The sequence below is a fragment of the Paramisgurnus dabryanus genome, chromosome 19, assembly GCF_030506205.2.
Source record: "Paramisgurnus dabryanus chromosome 19, PD_genome_1.1, whole genome shotgun sequence".
Lineage (NCBI taxonomy): Eukaryota > Metazoa > Chordata > Actinopteri > Cypriniformes > Cobitidae > Paramisgurnus > Paramisgurnus dabryanus.
The window spans coordinates 18,485,386-18,503,055 of NC_133355.1; the positions used below are offsets into that span (position 1 = coordinate 18,485,386).

At 40.1% G+C, this 17,670-nt stretch overlaps 1 protein-coding gene across 1 annotated transcript in view; it reads right to left on the reverse strand.

Moving 5' to 3' along the window:
- phf14 (PHD finger protein 14) overlaps positions 1-17,670 on the reverse strand; it is an 85,582-nt gene that overhangs the window by 18,714 nt on the left and 49,198 nt on the right. The window contains 3 exon segments of the mRNA XM_065292301.1: positions 1,604-1,721; positions 16,991-17,115; positions 17,298-17,354. Of these exon segments, the coding sequence (XP_065148373.1) occupies positions 1,604-1,721; positions 16,991-17,115; positions 17,298-17,354 (300 nt within the window).

Here is a 17,670-nt window from a genome sequence, read left to right on the forward strand (position 1 = left end):
TTGCGCGATCTTATTTCATCAATTGCGCTGAAAATTCAGAGAAAGCTCTAATATATGCATGTACAAAACACCATGTAGCATGTTTACTTACAACACAAGCAGCGGACTCGGCCATAATATTACTTTGCGTCCATATAAACTCATCATTACTCCCGCTCGCGTTTAAATGAAAAGGTACAAATTTACTGACAGGAATGTTCATCTGACAGGAAGTTTCATTTTATCAGGTATGTGCATGAAGTATATTTTTCCACTGGCAGCACAAGTAACATGGCAGGGCATCTCCGGGTTCAAGGTCAGATATTATATTTCATAAACGTCTAGTCTAAAAATGGCATAGCATTTTTTTATGTTCTTTAAAAAAAGGTAAAAATCGAGAATCGAATCGAACCGTGACCCTAGAATAAAAAAATGTAATCGAATCGAGGATTTGGAGAATCGTGACACCCGTAGATCGCAAAATACGCAACATTGTTGATTTTTACGCTGTGTGCCGCAATCACGGAATCGCGAAAAACTTGAGGGACTGATGTTTGTCCCGTGGCAGCTACTGTATGTTTCTCCATGTTTCGAAATTGAGCGATGAGCTGTTGGTTGCAATTCGCGATCTCACCGCTAGATGCTACTAAAAACCCACTCTCTACCTTTAACTCGATACTGTCATTTTAACAGAAATTGGGAGTTAAGGTGGGACAAATTAAGTTGTCCCCCCCGTTTAAAATAGCCAGTTTTTTCTGTGGTGCATGGTGTGTTAAGAGCATCTTAATCTGCTCAGAACTGTGAGGGTCGTTCCAATTGCAAATTGTAAATATTTAACATGTTGACTTTTTAATATCAGAAATCCTGTTGTGTGGGGGGAACCCTGAGGACAAATACGCTGTAGATTGTCACGTGAATTAGAAAGATATCCAATTAGAAAGCAAGCTGACGAAAGACGCAACCATAACATTACAATCATGGCGCAGCAGGCACAGTCCAAAGTGAGATGGACATCAGAGATATAAAAAGCAGTCCATTGTATTAATGCCATTTTTTGCCCGTCGTTCAGCATGTTTGTTTACTGTGAAGTCACATTTGGCCGCAAGAGACATTGCAGGATCTCTGCAAGATTTTCTGTTTTCAGCTGAGACTCGCATTGTTTGTGACGTTAATCTGATAGTGTGTTGTACTGTCATGACCACATAGCAGTACTCCACACACTATTGCCCTAGCTTTTAGTGCAGAATGATAAAAAAGTGGATAAAAATCATTGATCCATCCTGGCAGAAGCGATAAACTGTACATTTTAGATGCTTATATCTTTAAAATGATAGCATATATCCTTAAGGCTAACATATTCCTACTAAAACTTTTTACTTTCCAACTTTTAAAAAAGCCTTTATGTCACGTGTTTGTCTGTGATGATCTAAAATGCTGTTTATGTATGCAGCTCTCTTGGATTCAAAACAGCGCTATTATTTCAAAGCTCTATTCAAAGCTATTACTACTACACTACAGTTTAATCCATACATATAATGGAATGGTGGAAGAACATGAGATTATGTCTGTAGTGGAGAGGGAATTCCTGCAGCACTCTCCTGTCAACAAAAGTGTTGACTCTCACCTTCGATGAAGAGGTGTCACATTCCTGACAGATCCATCCGTAACCCGTTTGTTTGGGTGACTTTTTCAGGGGAGGGTCCAGACAGCCAAAGTGGTAACATAGCAGACACTCGTCACACCTACATGGAAAAAACAGGCAACGTATTAGTAGCGAGAATACATTAAAATGCAGCACACACAAACCTCTTATATTCTGCCAAGAGGCCAGTATGGCCCTAACCAGGCCGGTATGATAGATGGTGACAGAGCCATTTGCTGTCAGGTAACAGATGCTTAATAGATTCAAAACACACGGGCACACAACCTCTCACACGGCCTTGTACAGCCACCATAAAACACGCTGCTCGATTGGTCCTGCTGAAATGAGTTTCAGCTCATCTTGTCGATAAATCTCTATAGGATTTTTATTCCAGAGTCACCATGTCGAGAAAGAAACCAAAGTAGCGTCTTTAGTTATAGGTCTGCTCAACCACCAATCTCCAGCTACCCAATTTTACGTAAATTGGAAAAAAAAACGTCATCTTACTTGTTGTGCTAGTGCCGTTTAAAGCACAAGTGTAGTTTCTTTCTCAGTTTTATGTAATAACTAAATACAACGATTGCATGAAAAGTAGTAAGTTCTAAACAAAATAAGTTTGTGCACTTATACAAAAATATTTGACCCTGTCTGTGAAATCCAGGTTAAAGTCTCATAATATAATAATTAGATTAGAAGCATCAAAGATTGATTCAGTTTTTGACATCAGTCATATAAAAGATATCAAAATTACAATTTCACAAAATGTTTTTTGCATTATGTAAGATAATTTTATTTAGAAAACAGTAAATAAAAACTACTTTAGCTGGGTTTTCACAAGCAGGGCTATATATATATATATATATATATATATATATATATATATATATATATATATTTAATTTCGGCACCTGAACTGGAATGCTAGTGGGTGATATTTGTGAAATCCAGACTTAGAAAGTGTCCAGCATTAGATTTTTTTAAAAGCCCTTGAAGACAATTTTTTGCACATATAAGATTAAGGTCTGAACTTACTTAACCATTATTTTTAGAGGATTTAAAAAATATTTCCTATAGAATTATTTAAATTTTTTAGATTATCATTATCAAAAACTATCATTACCGCAACATGATATTACATTAAATATATGCATTTACAAACTCAAAAAAGTTGTCTAGATACTATGACAAACTAATTTTCAACTTTTATCTGGAGAGAAAAAATAAGAACTGCTTACCTGGTAGCCATCTTGAGTGTCACAGTCAATTATGTCCCTTACAACCATTTTTATAATGTAAGTTTCTTAGGCTTAAACAATAATTGAAAATTGTTGCGGAGGATGAGAAAATTGGTCTTGGACACATTTATATTTCTTATTATTGTCCAATGATCACCAAATACCACATGTTTCTTTTCTGTAAATGTTTATAGTATAACATGCACTGAATCTTTTTATTTTTTATTTTTTTTAATCATATTTCCATGTCAAAGAAACCAAATCCAGTCATGGACACGTTGCGGTAATGAAAATGTTCCTCTAAAATGTGGAAAAAACAACAAAATTGGTATGCTTCCCATTTTGATACTCTTACTTTGCATTTACTTTTTTAATCAAAATGTTTCATGACACCTCATAAGTCCAATTTCGCGAGAATCACCCTAATATCTTAACGTTTAATGCATGAAAATGACAAAAATAACAAATCAGCGTTTTAAACTGCGTATTTAGACATTTAAAATTTTGTTTTTTACAAATTACAAACCACACAAAATGTGCAGAACATAAAACTAACAACATATATCTTGCTCTCCTGAAGGTTAAGCACTTCCTTTCACTGACCATTTTGTTCCCAAGAAAATTTCTATTTGTGTTTAAAAACAATCAAATGTTGTATTTAATAGATTACTGCGAAGAACACAAAATGCATGGAGTTTAGCTCTTATTTAACATTCATAAGGTGCGATTGCTGAAGATCAACATGCCCTTCACCCTGCAGTCCATCTCCTCTCTCCTTCCTGTCCATAATTAACTAATTATGTTGTAATCAATAGAGTAGATTCTGATTTGGCAACGTGAATCAGATAAAGCCGATAAGAGCCGGGGAGGTCAATAGGCTCCATCCCCGTCCTCATCTCCATTACTGGAAGAAGAGGCACGGTGGCCTTATCAGTAAGTCCCCAGAATGGGTGGAGAGAGAGAGAGGGAAACAGGTGCCACTTTTTGGTGATCAGGTAGATGAGAAAGCCCATCAAGAGAGACTTTAGCAGAGGCTTGGATTTTCGTGGTGTCAGTGAACCCAGCACCCTGCGACGTGAAAGCCCTTTTCAAACTCAGCATTTGAAATCTGTGATGTGCCTAATTAAAGGACTTGCTGGGATATGGCTCGGTGCTAATGAGCATAGAGTCGTGTGCTTAAGACACCTGTACACCTTCTGTCAACGCTGAACCGCCACGATGCAGAAATAAGCTAACCCGATCGCATTAATAAGGTTTTCTGGCCAATAATGCTGCTTTTCATTGACACAGTGCAATGAGGGCAAACACAGTCCTGTTTTTTGCCTTATTACCTGAATTTAATAAGGCAAAATATAACTAATGCAAAATTGGTCTGTAGACTGACAGATTTAAATGCTTTCAAAAAGTTGACTGAAGATCAGAAAGCGAGCAAGAATGCCTGCTCCCTATTTTAAGCTGAACATATACTTTACATTGTTTCTGACCAAGCAACCAGATAAACTATGAAGTCTTATGGTAAACACTTCAAGGCGCCTTTGTAGAAGGGAATAAGTCGACTCTCACCTGTAGTTACCATGCCAACCTATTATTGTCCCCTGAGCTTGACAAACTCCAACAGGGCAGTCAAAGAGAAACGCTTCCAAGAATTCCTAACAGATCAAAACTATGAAACCTACTAAGATGTAAAGACTCCATCACTTAGTATAATAAACCCGTGACCATGGCTACTCACAATTTAACCTGCCATTGTGTGCCAGATCGGGGATAAAGAGAAGTCTGGAGCATAGAGTAGACAGAAAAATTAGCTCTGGAGTCCTATAACATCTTTATATGAGATGCATGATGGAAACATGATGGAAAACCCAATAATGATGTGAATTGGTCCCAATAATAGCAGACCTTTAGCTAACTACACCTTACAAATACACATTACTTTGCAAAATAAATAAATAAATACATACATATGTGATAAACTATTTCCTCATTACAAATAGATAATTCAGGCTTTGTTTATTCAGCCCGTGCACACATGCAGTACAAAAAAGCCAATACTGCTATGACATAACCATAAGTAAATTAGCCTATGACTGTCCATGATAAAGAAAAGCGCTACATAAATTTAACTAATTATTATTTTATAAATATAATTGATCAGGACTAAGACTCCTTTTTAATGTTAACTATATGGAAAAATCTATATTGACAAAATACTCAATTACATGGGAGAAACCTTAAAGGGATAGTTCGTCAAAAAATGAAAATTGTATGATCATTTATCCACTCTTATGTTGAGTTCATACCAGAGTTTGAGGCGTCAAATTCGCGTCTACTGCGAATAGTTGGACGTTTAAACATTTTGAGTGTACTCGCTTTATTCGCGTGAAATTGTGGTCATCGAGACATTCACGCGGAAATTTGCATCATGGGAGGGGCTTCTGCAACTCCACTCGCTTCCTGTAATCACGTCACTACATGAGCAAGTTCCAGATTGGTTAACGCGGCACGTTTTTCTGCCAAAGTTAACATTTTTCAACTGAGGTGGAATCGTGTCTACCGCACTAACGGTGCATTTACACATGGCGTAAACGTTACCGCTTCCCATTCACTTTTACACACCCGTTCGCTGCCGAACTCAATTGTGGATCTGTTGGTGCCGCGTCAGTGCCGTTGCTTGCGGCAGAAGTTGAACATTTCTCAACTTTTCAAGCGGCAACGCGTGCGTCAGCCAATCAGATTGCCTTATGCAAATAACCTAGATAGAGCCAGCCAATTAAGTTTATGGAAGACCAGAGCATGTGTAGCGGCCACTGTGATTCAAGACAAGCCTTCCGTCAAGGGTTAACACTTTCCCCCCATCTGAGTGTACCGTAAACGCCTCATTCACGCCGCGAGACCTTTAGTAAGCGTCAATGCATCTATACATTGACTTAACATTGAAATCACTCGCGCTTGATGCCTCTACTGCGGCTGGTGTGTTCGCAATATTATGTTGTTACAAAACTGTATACATTTCTTTATTCTGATCAACACAAAGATATTTGGAGGAATGTTTGTAACCAAACTGGCACCATTAACCTAGGGCATAGGATAAAGAATACTATGAAAGTCGTTTTGGTTACAAACATTCCTCGAAATATTTCAAAACAAAGAAATATGTACAGGTTTGTAACAACATGAACAGCATTTTTGTTGAAGTATCGCTTTGTTAGCCATCAAATACCTCCATCCATTATGATATTCTAGCGGCACTTATTTCACAAGCTCAATATAAACGATAGATACTGCTTGTGACTCGGCAATGCAGGGTTCCTGTTTCTAATCCATATATTTATTGTGACAGAGCAATGTGAAAATGGCTTGCCCTCGGCGACAGACTGTCAACTCGAAGCTGCTTCCATTACATGATCCCCCTCGGAAGACACACAGAGAGAAAGAGCTACAGAAAGATACCCAGCAGTATCCTTACATCCCATTATACCTCGCAATAAAAGCTGTCTTTCACTTGTTAGTGTTATTTAACAAGACTTAATGCACTTCTGTTTCATTATTTTGTACATAAAAGAACTGTTAAGTAAGCCCACATGTCAGCTAGCCACACATGAGATAATATTACAGTATGGGAACGGTGGCTTTCTTTAAATTTCAGTTTAAAGGAAAAACAAGAACTGATAATTATCTCACAGGCAAAAGCAAGACGACAAACACAATTACAAATCTAACCACAAATGCAATTTTTTTTAGCTTTAGCAGACGTGTAGGCAGGTTACAAATACAAATGCACACAAAGACACATGCCAGCACTCTGAAACACACACACATATACAGGGGCTGAGCAGGCATATCTGTGCAAGAAAGGGGAATTTAAATCACCCCACGGTTTCCTTGTGAAAACAAGACAAATGACCAGGAGTATGTGTGTGCTGCGCTAATGAGCACACTGCTATTGTTGCACACAGTTGCCGATTGATTTCATATGAATCTCCCACTCTAGCAAATAAAGAAAGAGTATGAGACTCCCCGGCTTCCTGCGGCGGGAAAGTTTAGGACCTCCGGCAGCCACAGGAGGCTTGCGTTTTATTAGTGGAGTGCGCCCCGATGCGCCATTTGCTTCTTTAATTACTTTGCCTTAATGAACCTTTTGTAACATTTGTTGTGTATCACGGTTTAACATCTTCGAATTAAAACACTGCTCAGTGATGCAGACCCAGGCAGAGAGACAGGCAGATGATTATGCTTAATTGGAATTTAAATTGACAATACCCAATCATCATAGGAGGTTCGACAGGAAGTAACCTTTTAAAATGATTTTAACTTACTCTCTTTCATGTACAGAGGACTAAAGAGAAAGAAGAGCGAGAGAAAACTAACTAGTACAAATTTGGGCTATTGCTTGTTATATGTTATGATGGCAAATCAAATAGTTTCATGCTAAATCATCCAACTTTGTGCTAAATCATCTTGGTATCATGCTAGTTTCATGCTAACATTTTGTTAAATCACGTAGGCTGTAGGGTTTGCGTATATGCGTAGATCAGTGCTTCTCAACTGCAGTCCTTGGGCCCCCCTCCAAGAATGTTTTAGATGTCCCCCATATGAAATACCTGAAGGGGGTCGCACACCGGATGAGAAGCGCAGCGCCGCGTCAGGAATCTAAAAACAGAACACATTATTTTCTATGAATGTACGCACAACGGCGGCGCCTGGTGACATTTGTCCGTAGTGACTTTGGACGCTGCTCAAATCCCTATTGCGCCACTCACAAGTTTAACATTAAATAACATCATATTTGTCTCAAATCTTTAGCGATTAGCATTGGCTGCTAACGTATATTTAGCATTTTGTAGTAGATGCTATCTGACTAAGCTTGTGCTATTTAATGTGCACTTCCTGTGTACGATACCTCAGAGTTGTCCTAGAAGCGACGCAGTGCTTCTTGTCCGGTGTGCGACCCACTTGATTCCACTCATCAGGCTCCTTTCAGAATGTTTGAAAAGTGTCCTTAAATAACACACTAACAAGCTGATAAACTGAATCAGGTGTTTCAGACATCTAAAATGTTCTGGGAGGGGGCCCCCGAGGACTGGGGTTGATAACCACTGTAGTAGATGAAAGAAGATAAAACAGTAGGCTATGGTGTACAATTAACGCAGAAGCAAAAATTGGACTTCACTTGGTAAACTAACAACAAAGCAACTACCCAACCACACAGAGTTGCTTCAGATCTTCCACGTCATAAGTTGGCACGTCACCCCGTTCCTCCACGATTCTTGCATCGACTTCTATCTGCTCTGCACAGTGCCCTTACAGACCCTGTCACAAAGTCCTTGATGTTATCAAAGCAATTTGGGTCCGCTTTAATCATTGGGAAAATTGAGCTGCTCGTTCCTCTCCACCCCTCCAACTCTCTCCTCCGATCTCGGACGGAATCCAATCACTCATAAGAGTGTCTATTGATTGATGTAATCTTATTGGGATGTGAGGTGAGGGGAAAAACACGATTGATTGCTTTTGTCTGTGACACATGTTGCTCTGGGCTAGCGATGCGTATCTCCTTTCATCTACTGTTTAATCTCTAAGAGGAGTTCTTAGAGACCCCCTGGCAAGCTTGGGCTCCCTCCCCATCGTCTCTCTGGTTTCTCTGCGCAGGGTAAAAGCCCGGTGGCTCTGTTGCTTGATCTCTTCTTATCCTTCCACTTAGAACTCTATTTCAGCCCGTTGCTCCGTTAAAAGCCTGAGAAAGTCAGTCGGGTTCAGGGCAGAGGGCCTTCATCTACTCAGTCGTTGATTAGAGAGATAACGCATGACAGCTCTGTTTAATCAAAAGATGTTTTAATACCACAACGTATGACTCTAGATCCAACTGGATAAAAGTGAAGAGGATAGATTTAAGTAAAACAGGCTCCTGGCTGGTGTGCGTGGAGTTTTATGGATCATTATTGCAGCAATCATTTTGTATTTTAATGAGACACAGACAATCACCAACATCACACGGATACCTAGAACATTTAAGCCTGGATTTCTTGGGGAGATAGCAAACGGCAAACAGTACAATCACTATTGTGATTTATATCAGTTCTAATTAAATTTATATTGGCTTTTTATGAAGACAGGTTTACACTGATCAACCAGCCAGATCTCACAAAAATGTGTACGTATTTTACAAAGTGGCAAATTCGTACAAAGTAAATCATACAAAAACTTATGAATGTTAAAAATGACCCCAAAAATGTGTTTACAGCCTTGTACAAGAAGTGTTTTAGTCTATATAGCTATTTTAACATTAATGACATCTGAGTGGGTGATTTTACTCATCTGATGAAATTATATTAAGCCTTAAAGTCTGCATAATGAAGGGCATGGACACTTGAGTGACAGGTGGATTGCCGCTGGTGTCACTATACTGTTGAGCTAGGCCAGTGTGGTTTTAGCAACCAGGCACCTCTTTCCACCAACATTCCACCTCTTTGGCCATTTTCGGATATGTGGGAGTGACGCTTGGTGACGTGCTGCCAGGATGGCGACAGCCTACTTGGGCTTAAAAAAAAATTCTTCGGAAACCCATGCGTGACATCACGGACACTACGTCCATTGTTTTTTACAGTCTATGTAACAAACATCTTATGGTACATGCTATATCATCTTGGCATTGAAAAAGTTAACTATTCTACACTATAACCAGAAGTGTAACCACTTAGAAAAATGATTCAAGTCAAAAAGTATCTATGCTATTCTGGCCCCAAGATTTGTCTTGGGGTAATGGATTTTATGGGATGGGATCACCTGCCGGAGCAAGAACTAGTTTAATGGCTTAGCGAAATAACAGCACACCTCCCCATAACAACCCACACAATTCATTGATGTCTGTGACACAACTATTGTGGACGATTACTGTCAAAGATTCAGATTTAGGGTATATGGGGTGCTCACATGTATGCAATATAGCCCTGGGAACTTATTACGAACACTGTGAGAATGTAATGAAATATATCCCATGTCATTCACGGACATCTAGATGACAAAACAAGTATAAAACAAGGAAACACTGCTATACGTTTGATAAGATATAGCTAAAATAAGCTTTCAATGTGAAAATAAAGACAGGATTTTTTTGTTAATGTTTGAACATGTAATTAAATGATGTGTTGGGGGATTACACTGCATGGCAATTTTAACTGGCTCTTTTGTGGATTAACTTCCTGTGAGTAAGAGCAATTTCCACAGTGACCTTAAGAAACGCTTCGGTTGTAGAACCTAAATCTCTCGAATAACACTGATAACTATGTTTAATAGCTAGCTATGGTGCTGCGCAGAGATGCATAGTAGAGTTTAAAATCATATTGAGTTTTAAACCAAAATGTTGTTTTAAACTATGCTGTGAAAGATGTTTTAGTTTTGCATTCCATTTTACCTTTGAGTATGTTAAGTTTTGGCGACTATACACAAAGTCACCAACATCCACAAGGCATCTGAACCATTCAACCTGATGTGATGTCTTCCCCATGCAGACCATAGAGTGAATAAATGCCTCATTCTTGTGCTGTTGTACCAACACCATTGTACTACATTTACCTGGATTATGAAACTGTTGGGTATTAGGGCTGTCAACGAATATTCTAAATTCGAATATATATTCGAATAGTTTAAAAAAAAAACGAATTTCGAATATGAAAATTAATATTCAAATAAATTATTATATATTTTTTAATGCCCGCGGTAGAAGATGCGTGGCTTTCTCCTTTGTGAGTGGGCCCACTAGTGCGCCTGGTTCAGGGACAGGTCACAGTAGTCACACTGTCACTGTTAAAAGTTGGCGTCTTGCATGGACGATGGCAGAAAGTCGACGGCAGCAGAGAAAGCGATTTTAACCCCCAAAAATCTAAAAAGCTATGTCCGGAAGTACTTTGGATTTTGGTCGGTAGGAGGTAAAATTGTTGAGCCGCGAGATAAAGTTGTTAGCATACCATTGGACCACTAGCAACATGATGTCACATCTCGAAAATGTGCACCCAAATGAGCATGGCATCTTGTACACACTGCATATTAATTCGTTTGTCACTTCAACTTTTAATGCTTAATCCTGTTCTGTACACACACACTTCAGTAATTTACGGGACTGACAATCGCACTCTACAACCGCATTAACTCCCGCAAAATGCAGGTAGTGACAACCGCATTTACAGAAACTCTGCTTAGTGTGTAGCCTACATAACCGAACTGAACAACTAGTAGTTAATAAAGTGTTTAAACGTACATCATGGACATGACAGGTCTCTCTTCTGAAGAAATAAATTATTACAAGGGGGAAAAGTCTTCTGTATGTGCGGTACAGAGAATGACAGAGGCACAAGCGTTTGCTGCTCAGTGTTGCCAGATCTTGCACTAAAAAAACAGCGAACAAGAAAAATCCAATAATAAACCAAAATAAATCCAAACGCTTTACCTCAAAGATCAAAATATTGGGACTGGCGCCTTCACATTTTAACAACACCAAAAACTTGATCGCTTCATGAGCCAAAAGCCATAAACGGTTAAGCGCTAAAATGGTATGTGAGTAAAATAAAGACGAGGACCTGGCAACACTGCAAGAGTGCGCGCAGCCTCACAAATGCGTACAATACACAACGACACGACGGAGGTTTATTGCGAAACATAATGCTGTTAAATGATTTTCATCAAAGCTGTGAGTGAGAAGCACGTGAGACGGCAGACCGTTGCTATGGTTATCTCCGTGTCAATCATCACATTTTCCCATTTAACTCTTTCCCCGCCATTGACGAGATATCTCGTCAATTCAGAGAAAACGCTTCCCCGCCAATGACGAGATTTTCCGTCTTTCCGCAATACCGCTATTATCCACCAGGTGGCGCCCTTCCGCAACTTTTTAAAACCGGAAGTATTGCCCTATGGCAAGCTGCTGCATGTCCGTGTCTGTTTTAAAGATCGCTCTGAATGGGATCTCTATGAAAAGTCCGTCATAAAAATGGAATTATCTCTGCTTTTTGCTCAAAATATGGCGTTTTTGCAAAAACCTACCCATATTCAAAAGCTGATTGCAAAAGAACCACTAAAGGTAGGATGAAACGTTTTTTTTTTTTTTGAAAGCAGAGGGTCTGTTCTTTCATTTGGTATATTGTATGTTTATATATTTAAAGAAGAAAATTTTCTGGAAGGCATTAAACTGGTGAAAATCATGAAAAACGCTGGCGCTGGCTGGCAACTTTTTTTAAAAACGCTGGCGGTGAAAGAGTTAAATGCAGTTGTCACTCCTGAAAGTTTGCAGTGTGTACGAGACCACAATGTGTAGAACTCCAGCTAAACAGTCACGTCTTAACACTTACATTGCATCGCCCACCACATTGTCTGCAACACGACAAGAGGTCATAACGGAGAAATTGATTTCGTTCATTTGTAAGGACATGAGACCGATCAGTGTCGTGGATGGAGCAGGCTTCAGGGAGTTTTGTCAAGCAATCGAGGTACCATATCACTTTTATGTCTCTTGATTTACTTGTTTTGTGTATGTAACATACTTTGTCAAATATGTTTAAACTTAAATAGACTACCTATAGAAGTAGTTATGTCTCTTTATATTAATTTGTCCTGTTATTGACGTAATGCGTCGTTAAACGTCGTTAACGTCGTTGAAAAAATGGGCAACCAGATATTCGAATAGTTCGAATATTCGTGGTTTTTTTAGGGAGAATATTCGAACGTCATTTTTGAGCAATTTTGACAGCCCTATTGGGTATACAGGTGTTGCCAAAATGAGACCCTGATTCTAGAGACTCTTTGGCCCGAGCTCTCACCCATATGGACAGTACAAACACAGCAAATTTATCACTTGGGTCCAGTGCAATTACTTGGGGAGCCACCACGTGACAGGGATCAATAAGGCACAAGGCACTCGGCCATTGACTGCCGACCATGACAAATTGCCCCCGTGGCTTTTTGTGAATCCCTTCTATTGAGAAAGTGGATTATCAGCCTTTGTGAGCCTCCCTATTTTTGATTTACTGTTGAGGTGGGAATGGTATTATTAAGAGGCCTTTGTTTTACAAGGAGGAGCGGGCCCAAATCTAAAGTTGAAGCGGCAGATTAATGCCGTGATAGAGTAACTCCTCTTTATTATCTCATTACCAAATGGCTCACTCATTCATTTACTCTTTCTTACTCGACGGGCAGGCGGGGACACAAACTTTCAGCAGTGCTTGCCCGTAATTTCAGACTTTCTCAAAGTTGTCAGTAGGGGGCCACAGTGTGTCAACTTCTCTGCAAAATTTCTTCTACACGGCTGACTGAGGGTCACTTTTGTGGTTTGCCCAAAGCTGGTTGAGGTTAAACCATTTGGGACAGAGCTGATTTCTAAATGCAAATTTCACTGTTTGATCACAGTGTCCTACAGTTAGCTCATCTTTTGGACCCAATCCAGATATAGTCTGCTTTGGCACCGGCATATGCAGTCTACAGTCTTCTACCAAGCTTTTGTAAATTAGTTAGGCACCTCTGGGCTGTGCAAGACCTCTACCAAATGCACACAGAAGGGGAAAATGCAGAAACGAAAGGCACGCAGATATTTTTTTTTCTGTTGGGACATGCTGCAGTAAACTGGGTAGGATAAGACACTGTAGAAGCGTAATAGATTTTAGCTGCTTCGCTAGTCTTCCCACACGCTGCAGCCCTGGCTCTTGGATTTTCTCTTTTAATGGTGATGGGGAGTTTGAACGTTGGACAAAAGGGGTGAAGTCAGCAAAAACAAAATGCCGCCATTAAATCATCTCTGTGGATCCCGTGTCAGGACTGTAATAGGAAAGCCGCTCATCATCGGAAAGGTTACTGCTTTTCCAGAATGTCCTCCCCCCTTCCATCTATTCCCCGGGTTCAGACCGGAACGTGGGCAGCACTGCTAGTCCCGCAAGACCCCTCGTACCAGACCACTGGACTGAGTATGAGGGATTGGGGTGCTCAGATCTTGGTCATGCCAAAGTGATTCGATCTTTGAGAACAATAAGAGGCTCAGAGATTCAATGGGCCACAGAGATGTAGCTTGTTCTCACCACCGTTGTCGTTGTGTAAGCACAAATGCTATTACTAGCAAACACACAGGGCTTTTTGTTATGCTGTTAACTAGATTTCACCATGAAAGCCTCCCCTCCCTCGCTTTGGAGAGCCGGGCTTGGCACAAGCAAAGGGAGCGGGCTGATGGGAAAGACAGGAAGAGTAAGCGTGTGAGAGCAGATTAGATGAGTTAATGGTGAGAGAGAAGAATGGAGAAAGATGAAAAACAGTAAAGATCGTCATCTTTTGTCAGTCAGTAAAATGTGGGCTGATTCAGAAAAAAAATCATGTTAACACGTTAATTAAAGGATACAATAAATTATCTTAATGTTAGATACAAGGTTGATAAAAAACATTTTTGAACTTACTGGATAAGCCAAGGTCAAACAGTCTTTTAAGTGTCCGTTTTGCTCAGAATCAGCTGCACAGTAGACCAGACTGCATGCCAGTGGTCATAAGTCTGGCTCTGCAACACTACGCCCTGGCTGATTATCATTAGATGCATCCCTAATGATAAACAAGAGACAACATAGCTGCTGGATTCAAACACCAACGTGCACGACCCATTAACTTGCCTGACTGAGACTCATTCATCAAGATGGCAATAAGGTGAAAAAGTCAAGAGTTTATTAAGGCTTGCATGATACAAACGGCTCCGTCCTAAGACCACACACACCCAAACGATGCATGACAAAGAACATACTGCATATTCACAAGAATTCACACTTAAACTCTTACAAATGCAATGCCATAATCTCATCTCAAGTCACATTTAGTACTGTATGTAGCGAATTTAAAAAAACAGCATGTCACGTACTGTATTTATGTACATAAAATAAATAAAAGTCATCAAATTCAATCATACATTAAGTTTAAAGTATTCAAGTACAAATGAATTTTTGGAACAAAATGGCACCACGGCGTACCCCAGGAACACATACGGAAAAACCTAGAACAGCTCTATACTTTTGTAAGCTGACATCACACGACTTAGCAGACGACTGTAATCTAACAAGCCCCATCTAGCAGCATTATCTCCCCAAAGCAGATGCGGTATGTGCCCCAACAAACACTTATACACACAGTATGCTGTGAGCTAGGTAAGACAGCAGTAGACAGATAAAACTCTGGCTGAAGATACAGTGGGGTGAAAGGTTAAAGGGCATCTGAAGTCATCCAGAGATAGACAGACGTGTAAATCCCAAGAAGGAAGTATTGCGTCTGCTGTGGTGCGAGTAAGCAGTTTGAGAGGGCATACGGGGTAAGGTTGTCCCTGGTGGCATGAAGATAGAAACCACAGGATACCTTTGACTGGGAACTTGAGGCTCTGGATGTCAGCTGTCAGCCATCCTGCACTGGAAATAGGCAGCTAGGCTGTCAATAGTGCAATGTATGGCTCTTTAAGGGTATGGGAAGGATGCTCGGTCCTTAGTGGATCTAAATGGTTTCCAGTGTGTTCCAAGATGACTGACAAGCCAAAGCACAAACACAATCCATTCCCAAATAATTACAGAGAAATTTAGCATTCTATGACATTATTGGGTAACCATTTTGATATAATCATTGGATATGTAAATTAGGCAGATTAGTGCCCTAAATTCTTATTACTGTAAAATTGTACTAGTGTATTTTGATTTTGTGGTGAAATATGACCAAGATATGTTTTTTGTAAGATTTACCCTATTACCGATACAATGCTACAGGAAGAACTACAATTCAAGTATGCATATTGCCATATTGACCTATATTAGTGTACGAAAACTAGTTGAAAAACAATGCTACTTAATCTAATTACTACAATCTAATAACTTTTAACCATATAATTCACACGGCACAAGCAAAAGACAGCAGAGTCAAGAAATAAAAGCAGTATTAAGAGCATTCCTAAAAAAGCAAGTAAGACAGGCAACACAATTAACATTCAGAAGCACGGTCAGCACAGATTATGTGATCAGAGGTTAGTAGCGTACGATGTAGTATAGTCAATGTGAAAGTCCAGGAGCCCACATGAAAACTGGGACAGATGCAAAGACGCAAGAAGGTAAAAAGGTCCAGAATCTGAGATCCGGCTTAATCCACAGAGCAAGAGGACCCAAAACCATTGTCACTGTATTCCAGCAAGAACATTATAGTGGCCCTACAGGCAAGTATGTGCCTCCCAACTGGCTAACTTAGTATCCTTACACGTTCAAAATCCATAAAGTCCTTTAATAAGTGTCCGATAAGGGTTGATCACCCTCCAACGCGATTGGTCCACATATGATAGTCTTTCGTTCACAAAATGCGCAGCGGACCATCATTTAACCATGATCGAGTCCATGGCACGGTCTGCTTTGGGTGGAGGATGGTCGAAGGTGGCGTTCAGAGGTGGCCATCTGCGACTCCTCCTCGACCCCAACGGCGCTCTTCAAACGAGTTATTTCCCTTTACCTCTCTCTCTCTCCCTGTCTCTCTCTCTCTCTCATCTGTCCTTTTTAGGGAGGGGGGAAGAGGTGCTGCCCGGCTCTCAAAACCTGTTCAATGCAAAGATAGAAAGAGTCAGGGCAACACACCTCACACCACATCCGAGGCCAAATACCAACTCTAGCTAACCTGCTTAGCATTAATCTCCTACTGTCATGCATCAATGCGTGTCTTGAAATACTTGTAGCTTTCACTTACCCTGACAAGCCACTCCAATTATCCAAATACAACTTTGTGTCAAGTCACTTTTGTGTCAATCATAAGTACTAACATAGCAAGGTTATGCCATTGAGAAGCATGACAAGATTTGTAACAGACTAAATATTGGATAATTGATCTGAATCTGTGGCTTACGTTAAAATAATCCAGTTTGAAGAAAGCACAAAGTACCTGGGCCAAGTGATGATGGTAAATCAGAAAGCTCATTACTGCCTCACCAAGTGAGCAAATACATGTGGCAGCCAAATAGAGAGCGCCTCGCACATGCATGGCAGAATCTTTATAATGAAGCTGAACTTTAATCATGAGGAGAATATAACCCTCACCTCCCCCCCCCAGATCAAACACCGCCTCACGTGCAGATGCTCGGAAACGTGCGGTGCACGAGCTTACCCACCTCACTAGGTTTTCATTGTCGCCCGGGCCCTTGCAGGTGGTGCACTCGGTTCGTGTGTCATCGGCTTTGGTGGGTTTTTTCTGCAGAGTAGACTGCCTCTGTCTTCGCTCCCGCGGCGACGGTTCCTATGGAAACGCAAGCTATTAGAGGCGACTGCCGTGTGTGTTTGAACGAGGCTGGTGAGTGGAGAGGACTGAGACTGCTGTGTAAACATACACAAGCTGTCTTCTTTCATCACGCTCTCTAAATATTAGAGGTAGAAGAGTGAGATAGACAGTCTTAAAGCAGTGTGGGGGCAAAAGCTCACCTCAATCTTTTCTTCCTCACAGATGGACATCCTCTTCCTCTTCTGGCCTCTGGTTCTCTGGTTTGGGCAAAACGATATTTATTGTATTGCTATACTGGACATCTAACATTTTCAAGGATGAAACAATTTGTACATTTCTATTTTTAAACCTCTGTGGTTTTAAAATCTAAAAGCCACAGAATTAAACTAGTAGTTTGAGGTTTCAAAAATAGTAAATTCATTATAATTATCAACGAACCATATAATACAGAGAAAACTGCAAATCTTTACCACAGAAAAAGAACTAATGAATGTAAAAAATCATAGCAAGTTGCCTAATTTTTGCTATTCATTATAATGAGGCACAAGACACTACAGTAACACAGTAGCCATG